This window comes from Agelaius tricolor, unplaced genomic scaffold (genome assembly GCF_023055355.1).
Source record: "Agelaius tricolor isolate 1412-34295 unplaced genomic scaffold, bAgeTri1.0.p SCAF_2, whole genome shotgun sequence".
Classification (NCBI taxonomy): Eukaryota; Metazoa; Chordata; class Aves; order Passeriformes; family Icteridae; genus Agelaius; species Agelaius tricolor.
The window spans coordinates 34,255,257-34,272,023 of NW_027269262.1; the positions used below are offsets into that span (position 1 = coordinate 34,255,257).

Here is a 16,767-nt window from a genome sequence, read left to right on the forward strand (position 1 = left end):
GAGCAGCAACTCCACTGAGTGGAAGGGCAGGATAGAGCAAGAGAAGGAGAGAGGGAAAGGAACACATTTCTGTCAATAGTAAATTGTTCATCTTCACTCTACTGAAAAGGAAAGAGCATTTGCTTGTAGGATATACTGAATGTTTTGTTTGGGGTTCTTTACTAGTGATAAGAAGCCTTTTTGGAGCAAAGTCACTTTATGTTCGTCAGTTCTGTGTAAAATTCTAGCTATCTTCAGTGAAATACTGTATGATTTTTCTGGTTCTTCAGTCATATGGTCTGCATTCTGTTCTGCAAGATTTGACATTTTTCTAAACTGATAAACAGGGTTTAGTTATTGAAATGAAAATTTTGATGTTCAAATAAGCTATTTCTTTGCATTTTTATACAGCAGAACACTATGTGATGGAACATCATTGCCTATAGATTTTCTTCATATAGCATTTAATTTTCTCATATTGCTTGACAAAGAAAAGAAGTGATGCAGTTTCCATGAAGCATACAATGTAGCACCAGATATAATGTCTATCAAATATTTATTTTTTAATGTTTACTTTTAGCTTCAATTGGTCAGAGCATGATTTGTTTCATAGCAAGTAGTGAGTTCTTCAGTTGTGCAAAGTATTTCAATGCACATTTTTTATTTTAAATTACTATCACTGTTACTGACCTGACTTTTACATGTACCAAGAGATCAAAATTAAATTACTCCATATCCCCTCATAAAGGTAGAGGAGGGGGAAAGCACTATGGTTTGCAACCTCAGTTTCTGTGGAACAGCACAGACCTTTGCTGCTTGAAGTCTCCCCCATCTTTTTCATAATTTCCAAGATCAATGATCATGAAGCCAAATCCTTCAGCCTTCTCAGAAAAAAAATTCTCAATGAAATTGGTTGATGTACAGCTGCACTGCAGGGAGGTCTGGTGTATTTTTTTGGAACAGTTGGTTTCACTTGAAACGATAATCTTGCCGGCACTGTTGCTCCTAGCTAAATGGAAAAAAGGGACCCTGTCCCTGTCTGCTCTGTCTTCCAAGAAGAAAGCTGGCACTCTGTAATTCGTTGTGGGTGTGAGTGTGAATATCAGACTTCCTCATGGAATAAACCTCACAGTTGCTAACTGCAGAGTAAAACTGGCTATGCAAAGGGATGAACTACTTTCTTGGACACTTTCTATACAAAAATTAAAAGTGTTTACAAGGAGAAAAAAAATATTAACAAAGTCCTGACTGCAAGTCCTTCTTTCATAACATTCAACAACAGCTTCCTTTGCTTTGAATTTGTGCTAGTGAAAGAAGCCAAACACATTTTCTGCCAATAGCCATCTGTCTATTAAAAGAAGCATCAACCATCCTATAGTTACAGGGTAGACAGCAGTCGAGGTTAACACAAAAGTACTTCAACCATTCCAGGTGAAGTATGGACTGTGTGTCGTCTTCTTTTTTTAAACTAAACTGATGCAAAATACAGAACAAAAAGGAGTTAAGAGGTTTGAGTTTGCAGGATTCAGGCACTAATGCAAACAGAATGAGTACTAATAGAGCAAAAATGGTGTTCAGATGTGTTTACTCTGTGCAAACTTTAAAACCTTTCTTCCTGCTAATAATGGGGGGTGTGCACACCTTCCTTACAAGTGGATATAGGTGTAGAAATGAGTTAATAGGTGCAAAAGGTCCTTGTGCAAAGATAAACACTTCTGTTTCTATGATTGTTTGCATTAAAAAGTGACTGTTCAAGCAAATGGTTGCAGCCATTAGTAAAACCACCCAGCAAGTTTAGAAATGCAAAATCAAAGGAGCTGTATATTGACATACATGCAGATAAACATAAAACTTTACCATGCATTTAATTATCTTGTCATTATAGCTTTAATAATGCTATGGATGATGAGATTTTAACTACAAAGTTGAATTTAAAATAATTATAATATGAAAAATTATTGTATTAAAAAGAAAGATAACATCTACAAAAGAACCACCATAAGATGTCAGAGCAGCTGTCACTATCATAAGCACTTTTTAATGCAGTGCTTCCATTGTGAACAAGTTAGTTGATTATATTCTCACTTGCTTTATAAGAGTTGCCAAATTTACACCTGCAGCTGTTTTCCCTCTGATATTCCCAGGGTAAATAAATGTAGTATTTTTGCTGTGAACAGAGTAATTTATGTGCAACTAACATAATCTCTATGTATCACCTGCCAATTCCCACCCCACTGTGAGAAGGCAGCAACCACTTTGACAATAACAATGCAACACTGGCTGCAGCTTCATCCTACTTGATGGCTCTTTCTTCCATAGCTGTCCGTCCTTACTTCGAACTGCAGAGCAGTGCAACGCCCCTCAAAGTCCAGTGATCAGGATTCTGCACTGTTCTCAGAGACAAAGAGAAGATGTAGGTCAGGTCTGTTCTCCGAGGCTTTCTGTAGACAGGGCAGCAGTACACATTTCCGTGTTGCCTCCTCGCGTCGCTCGGCGCTGTCGTGCTCACCGCATACACATGGACCACGGGAAGGCTCGTGAACAGCACCTGAGAAGGTTAAAAGATACCCAGGGCTCAGCAGTACAGAAGCAGGACAGAGTGTTTGAATTCTTAACACTAGAACTAGATTCAGTGATGGCCTTCAGCAAAAGCAACTCAGCAGAGGTACAGGTGAGAGTACACTCACTACTACACTCACTACTAAGTCCTACACTCACTACTACGTTGACACTAACTTTAGGCCCATGGCAGCTCAGGGACAACAGCCATCAGGAAGCCTGTTGGAAGGAAAGGAGAGCAGAAAAGTAGAAACATGGAAACCTGCATGCTGTGGAAGTAGATGGAAAAATGTCAGGGTGGTTCTAGGAGGGACAGCAACCATTGCCTTTTCCCCCTTCCTTTGCTCCTTTCACTGGTGCCTCCCATTTTTTCCCCACCTCCTTTTTCCTGAATGCCAGGACTAGAGCTACAAAAACCAAGCTGCAAACCTCTATACTGCTGACAGTGGAGCTTCTAGCATCCAAAGTGCATCTTGGGTGTTTATCCAAACTAGATCACCTCAGGTCTTCCACCAAGATAAAGTATTCATTGTCAGGGGATAAAACAGACCTGGATCCAAGAGCAACATGAAACTCTGCTGAACACTCCAGAGCACTTGAGTAAACTCCATGTTTGAAGGGGTCTTTTGACAAACCAGGCAATAGAAGTTACAGCTGGCAAGGTTTGGTTTGGAAAATTTTCTCTCAGTCAGACACAGAAATGTTTTACCTATGGACAGGAATTACCTCAATTCCAGTTCCAGGACAGTTAGCACTGGCCTGGAAAAAGTGTGCCACTGCAAACAATGACAATTTTCCCTGGACCGTGACTACAGTATCTAATCATTACTCCATAGCCAGATTTTAAATCTGCTTAGTCTCATCAGTAAAATGTAACTCAATGCATGGATAACTGAGCATAAGCCCAGAACTAATACTCTGTCTCATATTAAAACACAAACACTGGGGATTTCTAGTCAACCAAACAATGACCTCCATATCAAACCTAGCCCAGGGCTTTGGAAGCTTTGATAAGGTCCCCCTTGGTCAGTCAAAAGAAGACTGGCTATGGGGTACATTATTTTATTCAAACATAACTGTGCTGCTGGGGCCCCTGAAGCCAAGAAGCCCAGCGTCTGGTCTGCTGTAGTGCTATGCATCCTAAATTCATTTTCTGACAGAAGTCTTTTTGTTCACTTCTGGCAGGTAAAGAGTCTGTCCTCTTTCCAGCACCACTAGTGTTGGTTACCCTCTTAAAACCTGTTGTGAAACCACTGCTGCAGGCACGAGCATTCTTCCTGGTTTTCCCAGAGCAAATGCAATATGCCCCAGCCTGCTACACTGACTCAATCCTCACCTTTGGTGCTGACTCGATCAGCTTGCTGTTCCTGCGGTCCCAGCCGGCCCCTTCGAGGAATAGGCCATGTATGTAAACCCCACCAATGTCAGCAGGAGGAGGCCCAACAACATCTTCTTTCATCATCTTGGTCACTTCACTGCATAAAACAACATTGTCCAGCTCCCACCCTTTGGCTAAATTCATGCGAGTTGTCTCTTGCCTCATGGCTGTTAGGAATCCCTAAGGAGACACACAGGAATATGGCAGAGAGGATTTTTTTAAAGCCTTGAATTTAAACCATTTACAACTTTTTTTTTTCCTATGTAAGTGACACCAGCTATATTAAAGCTCATCCCACAGAATTTCATGTGCATATAAACTAAATTTGGTAGTGTAAATCCAGTACCATGCATCCATACATGATTGGTGTGCACATGTTGGTGCTAAGCAGCCCCCAAGTTGGCTTACTCAATACATCAGAAGTGTCTGTATAATTCACCTCTCATGCCTTTTTTTACAACCAACCAGATTGAGAGATGTATATAATGTGATTATATACCAGATCAATGTCTTTTGAGAGATTCCAAACACAGGTGATTTCTAATTTCTCTAACACTGGCTATATTATTCATCTTTTCTTATACTAAACGTTGTAAGAAATGCTTTTCAGTCAACAAATAAGCCCTTACAGAACACAAAGGAAGTACCAGCTGGAATCATGCCATTAAATACTGAAATGCCTCCGACACTTTGCTCAGTGAAGTCTTTATATACTACAATAACATAGTATTTTAGACAACAGCAAGATAAAGCCAGAGCACTCCAGCAGCACAGAATAAAACTAACTCTCTGTTCTAGAGAGCTACAATCTCATGACATTGGTATAAGCTATCAAAAGACAAGCCAGGCTGAATATGCTTTTTAGCTTCCCTTATACAGCTGTCCATGGGAAAGCACAGTTCGGTACATGGGAAGTGCCTTAGTCCTTAGAGATGGGAGGGCAGGCTCCTTTGCTGTTCCAGTGGTCATGCTGTAGATGTGGTAACCCATTTGTGTCGTGAGGAGGTGAACAAATAAAACGCAAAATTGAATATGCAAGACCAATGAAAAGGACACCTAGGAAATAGGAAATTTCTTGACATATTTCAGAACAGGGAACTAAAGCATCTGGAGACAGAGACGGGGGGATAGAGAGCCACATGACAAACACACAAAGGTGGGAATCGGTGAGCCAACAGCACAGCAAGGAAGAAATCAGGATGGGAAGGAGGGAATTGAATGAGGGAATTGAAAGAGTTTTTTTCTTCAATATTCACAGAACAGGATGCTCTGTTGAGCTAACCATTAGGGCCAAATGAATAGAAAGAAGTCAGATGTGGGAAAATCAGCAAATTGTCTACTGAATGCAGGGGCCAGTCTCTGGCTGATAGGACTGGAGTGCTCCAAGCACTTGGTCGCCATGCAATGCCCTTCAAGTTATGAGAATGCAATACCCTTCAAGTTATGAGACCATGAGATGACTTTCAGGAACCCAGATGTTTCTGTTAACTCACACTGGTTGCTCCTCATTAATATAATACCAGAGACCCCAGGACAAGTGTTTCAAAGAGTCTTTGTGATAGCACAGATAATGGTAATTGCATTCAAAGTGGTTGAGAACTCCAGTGTATTGCTGAGGGATACAGGATTAAAGGCCAAGTTCTTCTATCAGAAATGCCATTACATGAAAGCAGAATCATTGCAGTAATTTGTGGAATTTTAATTTGTAGAAACATGCCAGAACCAATAGTTTAAAATACATTAAGTGTTCACTGCTGTAAGGCCCCAGAGGGCTACTGGATCCCACATAAACTGAAATATTAAAGAAAGAAGAGCCTGAAGAGGACAGAGCCATGACTGTATTAAGGGAATCAGTTCAAAGGCACCATGGAAACACTGGAACAAAAGTAAGCTCCAAGCTGTGAGTTGTCTTCAGGGATAAGGTTTAGATAGCAGATTATTCCTAGAGATTGCAGGACCTATATACTTTCTGCAATGGGACTTTTCATGCTTATCTGCTCATTTGAATGAATCTGAGACAGCATTTGAAGACTGCAGCTGTGAGCTGGAGGCCCAGCTGAGTGTTCCAGAGTGGGTGAATGACACAACAAAGAGCAAGACAGAATCAAGTGGCTTGAGGTGCCACTGTACAGCTGAGGCTCTGGTTCATCCCAAAATCCTCCGTCAGGGACATAATGCACCAGTTACCATGACATTTGTTTCAGTTTCTGGTAATCCTTTCTTTTTTTGTTTTGTTTTGGTTGGTTGGTTAGGTTTTTGGTATTTTTCTTGTATATGTGTGTTTGCCTTTTCCTCAATTTCTCCCTGTCCAGCTCACTGAAGCCTGCTAAAGCTTTGCCCCTTTGCCTTTTAACAACTCATGTGAACTGACTCTGAACCTTCTAGTGAGGGAAAGCAGACACACATGGAAGCTATGACAAATAACCATGAAAATCAGTTAAGTCTATTGCTCTCAGAATCATATTCTCTCCTTTACCTTACTTTGGAGGTTCCTTGTTTGTCACTTTGCAAATATAGAGCAGATTTGCTAGAACTAGCAGGTTTGCTAGAATTAAGCGGACACTGAGGAATGGAGGCATTCTGCTTCATATTCTGGTTAGTATTCACATTACTTTGGCATCTAAGGGTCACAGAAGTAGGTTGAGGTGTCATTATGCTGAGTACTACACAACCAGAAAGACAGCTTTGCCTCACAGTGCTTAAAACCTATATATAGGACAAGTGACAGGAACTGGATACGGAGATGCAAACAAGGAAACAATAAAACAGTGTCAGCCACTAAGTGGAAATTGGGAGGTAGAAATGAGAAACACCTAATGTCAAGTTTTTGATGAAAAAAAAATCCAGTAACCTCAGATTAACTTCCAGGAGGGAAGAAAATTCATGGCATTTCTTGCATTTTTCACCCCAGTTATCTTGGCCCAGTGCAGACACACATGGGGCATCAGGTTTCTTTTGCATAGAAGTCTGAGCCAGCCCTCATTTATATCACGAAAAATAAAGATTAACTTCTGTGAAATTACTGAATTTATCCTAGTGTATAAACAGTCCAAAAGGCAGAGTCTGGTCCTATATTATTTTTTATTGCCAGAATGCCTTGTTTTCCCAGTGCTATAAATCTATTTTATTGCCTTGTGTTATCCATGGCATTTATCCATTGACTGTGAAGCTAACAGTGAGATACATGCAAGTAGGAAAATGACTTAGGAGCTGCATTTCATCCCACAAATGAAAGAATTTTTCTGACAACTTCTCAGGTATTACAAACAAGCCATTAGAACTGCAGCACTAACACCTCATCACCTCAGCTCGTTTGAGAAGACAAAAATCAATTTTCTGAACCTGTGAAATACTGATTTTAAACAGTAGTATGGCTATTAACAAAATAATAGTTAATTAAATAGAAAATTAGTCTTTGCTCAAGTGAATTGCTTTTTTAGAATGAGCCACTCCTACAGCCTAGGTTACAGAAAATGGTGACTACAATAACCATCTGATTCTTAAGCTTGTGATTGTCAGCACAAATAAATTTTTTAATCTCTGCACACAATGTATTTAGGGACTTTAGGAACTAGGGGTTATGAAGTGTGTAATTTTTGTATTTCTAGAGGCTTTCTCATTTACTATGGTCTATTAAATCACAATTTGTTTGGGGACATTTTACACTGATTATTTGGCAGCTCTTTTCAGAAATTCAGCTATTTTGATCCAAAAAAATGTAGGCTGCCAAATTTAAGCTGGCAAAATTTCAGAACTGACACAACCCCCGAGCACAAAAAAGCCAGCTGAAATGTCCAGTACAAAATTTCTATCAGCTTTTGCTCATCTGTAGTGCAAAAGCAAACACCAACAAAGCCAAAAGGCTGTTAGGGTTGCATCCAGCCTGACCATTGCAAAAGTTACTTAGAAGTGTTTTAGATTGCTGCTATCAGTGTGTCATTAGCAAACCAAGTGTGGAAGCACAATCATTTTATTTGAACTCCTACTCCTCTCCCTGCTACTCAAGAACTCTTTGCTCAGGGGTTCTGTGAGCCCCTTCCATGCTATAAAGTTGTACCAGCAGACAGCTGACACACATCCAGGTTAGATGATAGATGGATATTTCCCAGCAGTAGTCCTAGAGAATATTTGCCACTGTTGTTTTCTCTATTCTAGGCAGATGTTTAAGCTAGCTTTTGCATTGCTAACAAGTACTGAGATTAAAATAGATCTTTAAAATAGCTCTTTCCTAAGGCTTCATAGAAACCTGTTGGCTGGATACTCTCACAATGAGTCATTACCACAACTCACACTTCCCACAAACATCTGTGAATCATAAAAAGCTTTAATGAATGTGGATAGCTCTGCAAAGAAACTACACATCATCTAGGTATGTATACTTTACTTCTTTTAACTCTCCTCTCAGCTGTTCCCTTTTTGTGTTTCATTTCATGCCAGGTTTTTATTTTAGATGGTGCAGATGAGAGGCTGTATTTTTTATATGTCTCTGCAGACCCTGTCTGGCACAATTCTGGGGTGGTATGAATAACAAACCTTCCGTTTCAAGGAACTGATTTGCAAGGATTGAGAACCAAGTCCAAATCTCTTCTTCCTATGTCAAAGTTCTGGAACTTATCTTGTGTTGTACTCAGAGGGATCTTCATGCAATAAATAAAAACAGATTACTATAGTAGAGAAGAGGTAAAAAAATGAAGATTAAGTTGAAATGTGAAAGCATGTACTTACCCAGTTTCCTCACAATAATTAAACAGCCAAAAGATGTATTTCATTATTTCAGGAGCATTATTTTGTTCTAGCAAAGATTTCTTCACTAGATACCAAAGATGTTTTATTCTATATTTATGCTAAAAAATCAATATAGATTATACTTCGCATAGTCAATATTAAGTCAACTTGAAGTTCTCCCAAGATCTAATTTAGCTGTTACTCAGAAGTTAGGAAGGTCAACGTGGCAATCTTACCTGTGGATTAAAGAATCCTGTCATCCAGAACTGGTTTGGACGGCCATCCTGCAGCCAGCTGCTGAACTGCTGGTTTCGCTCAAGAAGCTCAGTAAACCAAAATCCTAAAGTACTTGACTCCCAGGAAATCCTAAACCACAGTTTTGGAATTCTAGCGTCATAAATATTATCTAAAGCATCTTGCAATTCTTCTGACATAATTATGGTTCCTGGAAGATAAGTAAAATGTTCAGAATGAACTTTCCCCTAGCTTGCAAAGGCAATTAAAACTTCCAAATGACATTCAAAGTCTAATAAACCCTCTTTTGTTGTGTCTTAATTGCACACCTGTAGCGCTGCAGTCTTATCAGTTTGCAGTTAATTTGTTCAAAATTATAATACTTGATTCAAAGCTGAAGGCGATAAGATAAATGATATTTCTTCTGTTGTTTTGATCAGAAACAAAGATATGTTTCTTAAACAACTTCTTCTCCCTCATACACATTATTTGTATTCATTATATTCACAGTGTGTCTGGAATGTGATTAATCATTGAAAACTGTTTTATAAATTTTAATGGATCCTACATGCATGATCAATGATAGAGATACACTGTGTAACTCATCTATATCCTAAGCATGTACTGGCTGTGATTATATTCATGAAATTCACTATTACTAATGATAACTTTGTACATTTCCATTATCAAGATTCTCAATGGGAAAGCAGGAGCTAGAATAAAGCTAAAGGCAGGATTTTTTTTTTTTTTTGGCAATGCGTACTCATGTAGTCCATGCATAGTGCTGTTCTCTCCACTAAAATGTTGGCATTTACTAAGACAGTGATTTTTCAGTGACACTCACCCTTCCATGTGCTAGCAGTTCCTACACCTTGTGTACTCTCAATAGAGATCTGAAACAGAGCCATGCCTCAGGATGACTTCTCTGTTCCAGAAACTGGTTCTGTTATGCTCTTACAGAAACTGGTCTGTTACCCCAACTTTGATTAAATATTCATATAAAACCAAAGTTCAGTGCATCATCATACACACAGCTGCTGTAATTCCCACAGGGACAACATGAGATACCAAACACAATTAAGTGGCTTCCATCACAGAACATGTAAAGGAAAGGGAAGTGGCCTGGGTGACTGCAAAGAAAAACTGCAATGGTCCATGCAAACATACCCGTAAGGAAATGTGGCCTGTAAAAAGAAAGCATTTCAAATCCCTTCTTCCACTAAGGTTGAAGGGCTTCAGTTGAGGGGAAGGAAAAGAGCATCCAGAAACCAAACACCAGCCTAATTTTGAAGAATACAGCACTACAACCTAAACAGTCCTTATTGTAGCGTGTGCAACTTTAGTGCATTCTACAACATATAAATGGCAAATATGCCTCAATTTCTTCTAGCAGATAATGAGTGATCTGTTTTCATTTATATGCACCTCTTTTTGGTGCAACAAATTATTTGAGAAAGCCATTAACTTTTACCAAACTGTAAATATTAAAAAAATAGCACCTATCCTGCATTCTCTGCAACCGCTTTGTAATCAGGCACAGAATCACACTCTGGGGTAGCTAAGAGATTTTTATAACATAAATAATAAGCCTTCTCTTTGGTTATTAACCTTCTCTAATATGTAACCAACATTCTAAGAGAACCAACATTTAAGAAATAAGCCACTCCATGTCCTCTCCACCTTGTTTAGAAAAGCGTAGTATTACACCATACACTTTATTCACCTTTTAGAGATAGAAAAAGTGGGGGGAAAAGTCTTGCAATGCATGTTGGTTTCAACTTCAGAGCAACTGTACTGAGAGCACAAAACAAGTGAGGAGCATCCTGGTTTAGCCCTGGGGATCACTACCATTGAACTGAGAAAGGAAGAACTCTTTCATCTCTGGTTATTCCTTGTTTTCAGGCTGAGACATTCAACTTTCTCCTTTCTTTCTCAATTCTTCTGGGCAGGCTGGAGCTTTTTAAATAGGAAGATACAACCAGTCTCTGCCCTGAAGCATTGTGAAATCCCTTGGGAAGTCTGCCTGCTATGACTCAGAGCAGCTGTTGAGAATGTAAGCCAGAGTGTTCTTGAGGATGAGGTATGTTCACAGCTCAGGCCGTGCCCGTATCTCTGCATAAATATTCCTAGTGAGTGGGTGTCATCTCTGGCAGCAGGCATCCAGTGCTTGAATTTCAGCACTAAATGGCATCTGTGGGTGTTGGGATGCATTCCTGCAGCCAAAATAGTCTGATAAAAATAAAAAAAAAAATAAATAAAATAATTGAATAATTGTCAGAAATAAAATCAGTACCATAGGAGAAAAATCATGCCTTCTTTCTGGACAAAAGTGATAAAGGTGTTTGAAAAACTATCTTTGATAAATTGAATGAATAGTACAATGTCATAGGCTTCTCATATTTAACTTCTGAGAACTCCAGAGCCCTGTACTAGGGCTCATAGACTGAATGTCCTATGAACTTAACATGACAGGCTTGAATGTTCTATGAATCAGACATGCCAACTGTTTATAACTTGGTTATTTTGGGGGTTACCCCATGGTATTCCCTTTCTTGAATGGAATAAAGGCCATCCAAAAATTACTGATGAAGGGTCAGGTCAGTTAAAGAAAAGAAGGCATTTCCATACTTTAAAAATAATATCTGCTATAACCATACGGTTTGCACAGTATTCACAGTTTGGAAATTAGGATTCCCCTTTTTGATTTCCCTACATTTATACCATCTCCCTTCTACACCACATCTAAATCTGTCCTCTTGCTGAGTGGTGAATAACCCAAATAAAACTTCTCAGTTCTGAGGATAACTAGTTTTTATTGATGGTTAAAGTAAATAATCTGGTTTTTTAAAGTGATCTGGTTTTAAGGTGATTCATTCAATAGATATAATGCTTTGAATAGGCTACATGAGGAGCTTGTATTATTTCTTGGAGTTGACCCTTTTCACTTTCATACCTCCCACAAATTGAATCTGAAAACTGTGAAATTTGTAAAATTTGGATCTGTTTTAAATTTCACATTTATGAAAGTGTCTATCTGGTCTAGGAAACTTGCATAGATCATTTAAATGAGTAGCTAAAGTTAGGAACAAAGGAAGGATCTTAAATTCCAGCATGAACCAAAAAAAGCCTTGGTCCACTGACTGATTCTCTTCCCACAGGCACAGATGTAAATCAAATATAACAAGAATAATCATGTAGGATATAAATGAAATGAGAAAAAGCTACTTTCTCCATCAAGTACAATTTGCCAATAGCTGATATCATTATAATAAAATTGGAGACTAGCCCTGGAGGACAATACTTGCTAGACATTGCATCTGTTAAGCTAGCCTGAAGAGTACATGGAGAAAAAAGCTCAGTGAAAGCATCAATCCATTATTGACTGCCCCAGTTCCCAGCCCCAGAAGCTGACCTTTTCAGCCTTTAATCCCACTCAAGTTTAGCTCCCAAACAACTGTTTTGCTCTTGAGGCAGTCACACCTTGCCTCCACCACCAAGCTCCAATTCCCTCTTCTTTGCTGAACATGTCAAAAAGAAAATACCAACTTGTCTATAACTTCCTAAGTTTTCCTCTCTTTCTGCCTTATGGCAACAGCTAACACTTGCCTGTGTTTTCTCCAAAGCTTTTTAATTTTTCCACCCAAAGGCACAAGGTATAAAAGAGAATGTATATTTTCCTATACCTAAAACTATTTTTTTTACAAGATTTAGTATGGTTCTGCCAGCTCTGTGACCACCACTGCTGTGCTGATAGAAGTCAACTTCTTTGCTTCGGGCAGTTCTTTGGGTATTTTCCTCTTTCTTCACTTTCTGTTCTTATTCACTTAAGCATTTGGAGGTAATTCCCAGGAAGTTCTCAGAAGCTCATTAAACTCCTGTTAACTGTTTTAATCCTAGGCCCCTCAAAAGTTTGTCATTTTCTTTTGCTCCAACTCTAGAACGGGAAAGGTAAAACAGGCAGCCAAGACCTGCAATGCACAACACTCTCTCCATGTTTTATTTGTAGGCTGGTACTCTCTCCAGCAGCATCTAACCTTTGCCCCTGTTCTGTTTTCTCTTTAAAGTTTAAAGCAGTAATTTGAAGATGAAAATCCACACACACCTCTACAAAAAAAAGTAATACAAATCACTACCCTGAGCTAGAGCAATACAACAGGCAGAAAAACTCTGTTCTGCACTTTGTCCTTAATGTGCAGTGTGTGTTTCCAAACAGTTGTCCTGGCCAGCATCATGGCAAGCATATGTAAGACCTATTAAGAAGTTCAGAAATGATGTGCCACACTGTGAAAGACAACAGGAGGCATTCTGGCATTCTTATCAGGATGAGAATTAAAGAATGGATGAGAGCTGCTGAGCCAAGAGTAACTACACCACAAGACATACTAGACTCATCCCCTTCATTCCTCAAATGATTGTTACATTCCATTAATATCTTTACTGAGTGCTCTTAATTATTTTCAAACAAAATCCTCATCCAAAAGTGATGAATCCCTACAAACCTCACACACACACACACACACACACACAGAGCTAAAACTGTGTTAGTGTTAGCAGTCTTATACCATTACAAGTCAAAATAGAACTTAGCCAGACATGGGGAATGAGTCCATACTTCTTCCTTTCATGGGAAATTCCCTTTCCTGTGCACTCTGGCAAGATTAGTTTCCTGAGCTTCACTTTTTCACTATGTAGGTTAAAATAAATTACCAGCTACCTCTTTTGACTCTTTTAGACTTCATTTATATCCCTGTTATAAGGTGCTACATACGATGAACAGAAATTCCTTTTGGCATCATGATACAAATGGTACTTTCAACTTCATGGTGTTCTGAGTTGGAAAATAGTAATTGTGAAAACCCAGGGCACCAGGAATATTTCTCTGTCTGCTCTGGGGTGCCCTGATCCCCAGGGGAGCACTGACTTTGACCCTCATACATAGAGAAAGTTTCCTAGACTTCAGGATAGACTAGAATCCACAAAAGTGTGACATGGATTATAGAGAGTAGTGTAGGTGTATCACTTGGTGAGAAATTTAGGTTTTGGGATTTTTAGTATGTTGTGGATGGAAGCAAGATGGAGGGAACAGGGTGTTGTCCTGGGTTTCTTCATGCTTCTTCTTCCTTCTTCTTCATGGGTGTTGGGTGGCATTTTGTAATTGGGCAGAAAAGTCTGCATTGCGGGCTCCTCGGGATCAGTTATGGGGTTAAAAGGGAAAATAATCTAGGTGCTGGTTCTTAATTGGATAGTTTAGTCTTAAAAGACCTTGTAACAAAAGTTTGTTAGCCATTTTGTGCCTTCTAATGAAAGGCTGCAGAACTCATGGTTGTGAGACTGTTTCACTCATAAGAAATAATAAACACTTGAGTCCAAATATGAACTACTGTCTCAAGTGCCTTCAATCCAGACCCAGAGAAACTGATAAGTAGTGAATCTTTATTGTGGGCTTCACTCATGAGCTTGTGTAGATGACCTAAAAATCCTACATAACTCCTATAACACGTGTAGAACTACATTGCCATAGAACTGCTGTATTTTCAGGAAACATGTTATGAGGAAAGGACTTCTCTCTCCTAACTCTGTAAATACTGTACAAATAGCAGTGGGAGTTCTGTGATCATGGGGCACATACATGACATGAAAAGATAAAAAAATCCAGAGTTTCTCTGATGTTCTTCACTTGTTCATGAAGTGGGCAATTTAGGCCCACAATTCCCAAGGATTAGTTTGAAAACACAAAGCTGTAAGTACCAGAAACCAGAACCAAGTGGATACAGTTTTATGACCAAAGTAGAACCCAGATATAAGTAATGAGTTAAGCATTTTTTTGTCTCACAAGAAGCCCTTAAACACGTTAACTGGATTAAAAAGAATAAGGATTAAAATCAAACTAAAAGCTGTGCATATTTCCATTGCCAAGGATTCAATATCCACTTTCAGTGCTACTACAAGTATGCTCCACTTCATTCATGGAAAACACTCCCACAGAATCTCTCTTCTCACTTTCTTCACCAAGAGAAGACATCAAAATGCTTACCACTCTTATTCAGTGCATGGAGAAATAAAGACAGCCCCACAAAATCTCACAGACAGGCCACATTCAGACAAACTCAAACAAACTCTAAAAGGCTAGGAATAACTGGATGTGTCATTAGATTTTATTGCATTTAGAGACAGTGTCTTCACTTTACTGTAAAGAGGATACTCAAAGTATCCTCTTTACAGCAAAGAGTGGGGGATCAGTATTCTGTGCCAGAAGCCTCTACACTGCCAGAGGCAGGAGGTAAGACAGGAACTCTACAGCTTGGATACTGCCCTACAAAGAATTGTCATCTTCTGACAGGAGCTCAAGATCTGCTGCTCATAACCCATTAAGATGTGGCATTTTTGGTGCAAACCCCATGTCTTCTCCTTGTCTCTGAAAAGATTTCTCTGTTTGGAACATGGCTTCTATTTAGGGCACTCAAAAGGACAACCATCACTGCTGTGTTCTGATTTATGGTGAAGCTCTGTATTATGCCAACTGTGAAATAAACTCTGGGTAATCAATAAGTAATTAAAGCAGAAGTAATGGTTGGGACATAAGTGAGAGTACAAAGTGCAGCTACAATCTAATTACTACAATTTGATCCAGAAAAAGTGTCCCTCTGGGCAGCAAAGTTTATTGGTGGAGAAGCAAGCTTCTGGGGCATATTTGCCAACAAACATGTTGGACACATGCTGAGCATCCTCACCCCTCCCAAAAGCTGAACTGCTTACTCTGCCCTCTGGACAGAAGGACAAAACTGTGTCTGCAAATTCCTTCTTAATCCCTCATGTTCAGCTGCACGTGGGCTCTCCCTGAGGAGGGCTTTACATTACCTCAAATTACCTCAAAAGCCCCTGAGGAGGGCTTTACATTACCTTGGTGAGCAACATCAAAATAACAAGGTCCATCCATTCACATCCAAACTGCAGAATCAGACATTCAGACTTCCTTTCACAACCTAAAGACACACTATATTCTTAGACACCAAATTTATTTGAAATTTTAGGTCTGCTTAAAGTGGGTGCTGGGCTTTAACAGGTTTGTGAAGCCAGAGCCAGATACATGAGCAGGGCAGATGTCAAAAATTACATGACCTGTTGGAGCAGGCACATCAGTTTACCTCATTGTAAAGAAAATGAAGCACCTCAGATGACCTGACATTGCAGTTGACTAGTTTTGGGAGAGAATCTAGTATGAGACAGTTTGGGGTTTTCCCTTTTGCTGAGATAGAATGCCTAAATGTTCTTTCCACCCCCTAATTAACAGTCTACCACATGCACTTGATATAGCATGAACATGCCAGAAGCCATTCATTGTTATTGTTAACTATACATCCAATTTTGTTTTCAGAGCAATTTTTCACTATATTTAACTTGCCTGTCTGTAAGAAATTATGTTTTAGAGAATTGCATGAAAGTTACAGCATTAACTTGATTAAACATCTGGCAGAGGACTGCGCCCACTGTGGAACTGAATGTGAAGTGCAAATAAATTATGTTACTCATGCAGCCTCTGCAGAATATTATACATATTGAGAATTTAAATATATCTGTCACAATCAAGGAAAGACTAAAACTTTCTTAGATGGAAAACATTCCTTTTATATACTTGAAAAGGGGATCTATTCACATATAAAAGGGAACTTTCAGCTCAGAAAGAGAGGACAATTGTTTCTTCCAGCCTGATCTTTACGTATGTTATTACAGGATATGAAAGATTATTAGCCTTGGGCACATCTTTCCTAGATTCAGATTAGAGGCATGAGGTTTCTGAAGCATGTCTTGTTGTCTTAGTGTATCATACAAATGATAGAGAAAAAGAAATACTTTCTGATCTTTATGTAATAAAAATACAAATTAAAAAATAA

The 16,767-nt window shown here is 39.1% G+C and overlaps 1 protein-coding gene across 1 annotated transcript in view; it reads right to left on the reverse strand.

Moving 5' to 3' along the window:
* Positions 1 to 1,819: 1,819 nt before the first annotated feature.
* Positions 1,820 to 16,767, reverse strand: part of LOC139604515 (dynein axonemal heavy chain 5-like) — a 148,463-nt gene continuing 133,515 nt past the window's right edge. The window contains exons 75-77 of the mRNA XM_071455659.1: positions 8,878 to 9,086; positions 3,875 to 4,096; positions 1,820 to 2,527 (exon numbers count right to left, since the gene is read on the reverse strand). Coding sequence (XP_071311760.1) covers positions 2,309 to 2,527; positions 3,875 to 4,096; positions 8,878 to 9,086 — 650 coding nt within the window. The 3' untranslated portion in view covers positions 1,820 to 2,308. The remainder of the gene's footprint in view (positions 2,528 to 3,874; positions 4,097 to 8,877; positions 9,087 to 16,767) is intronic.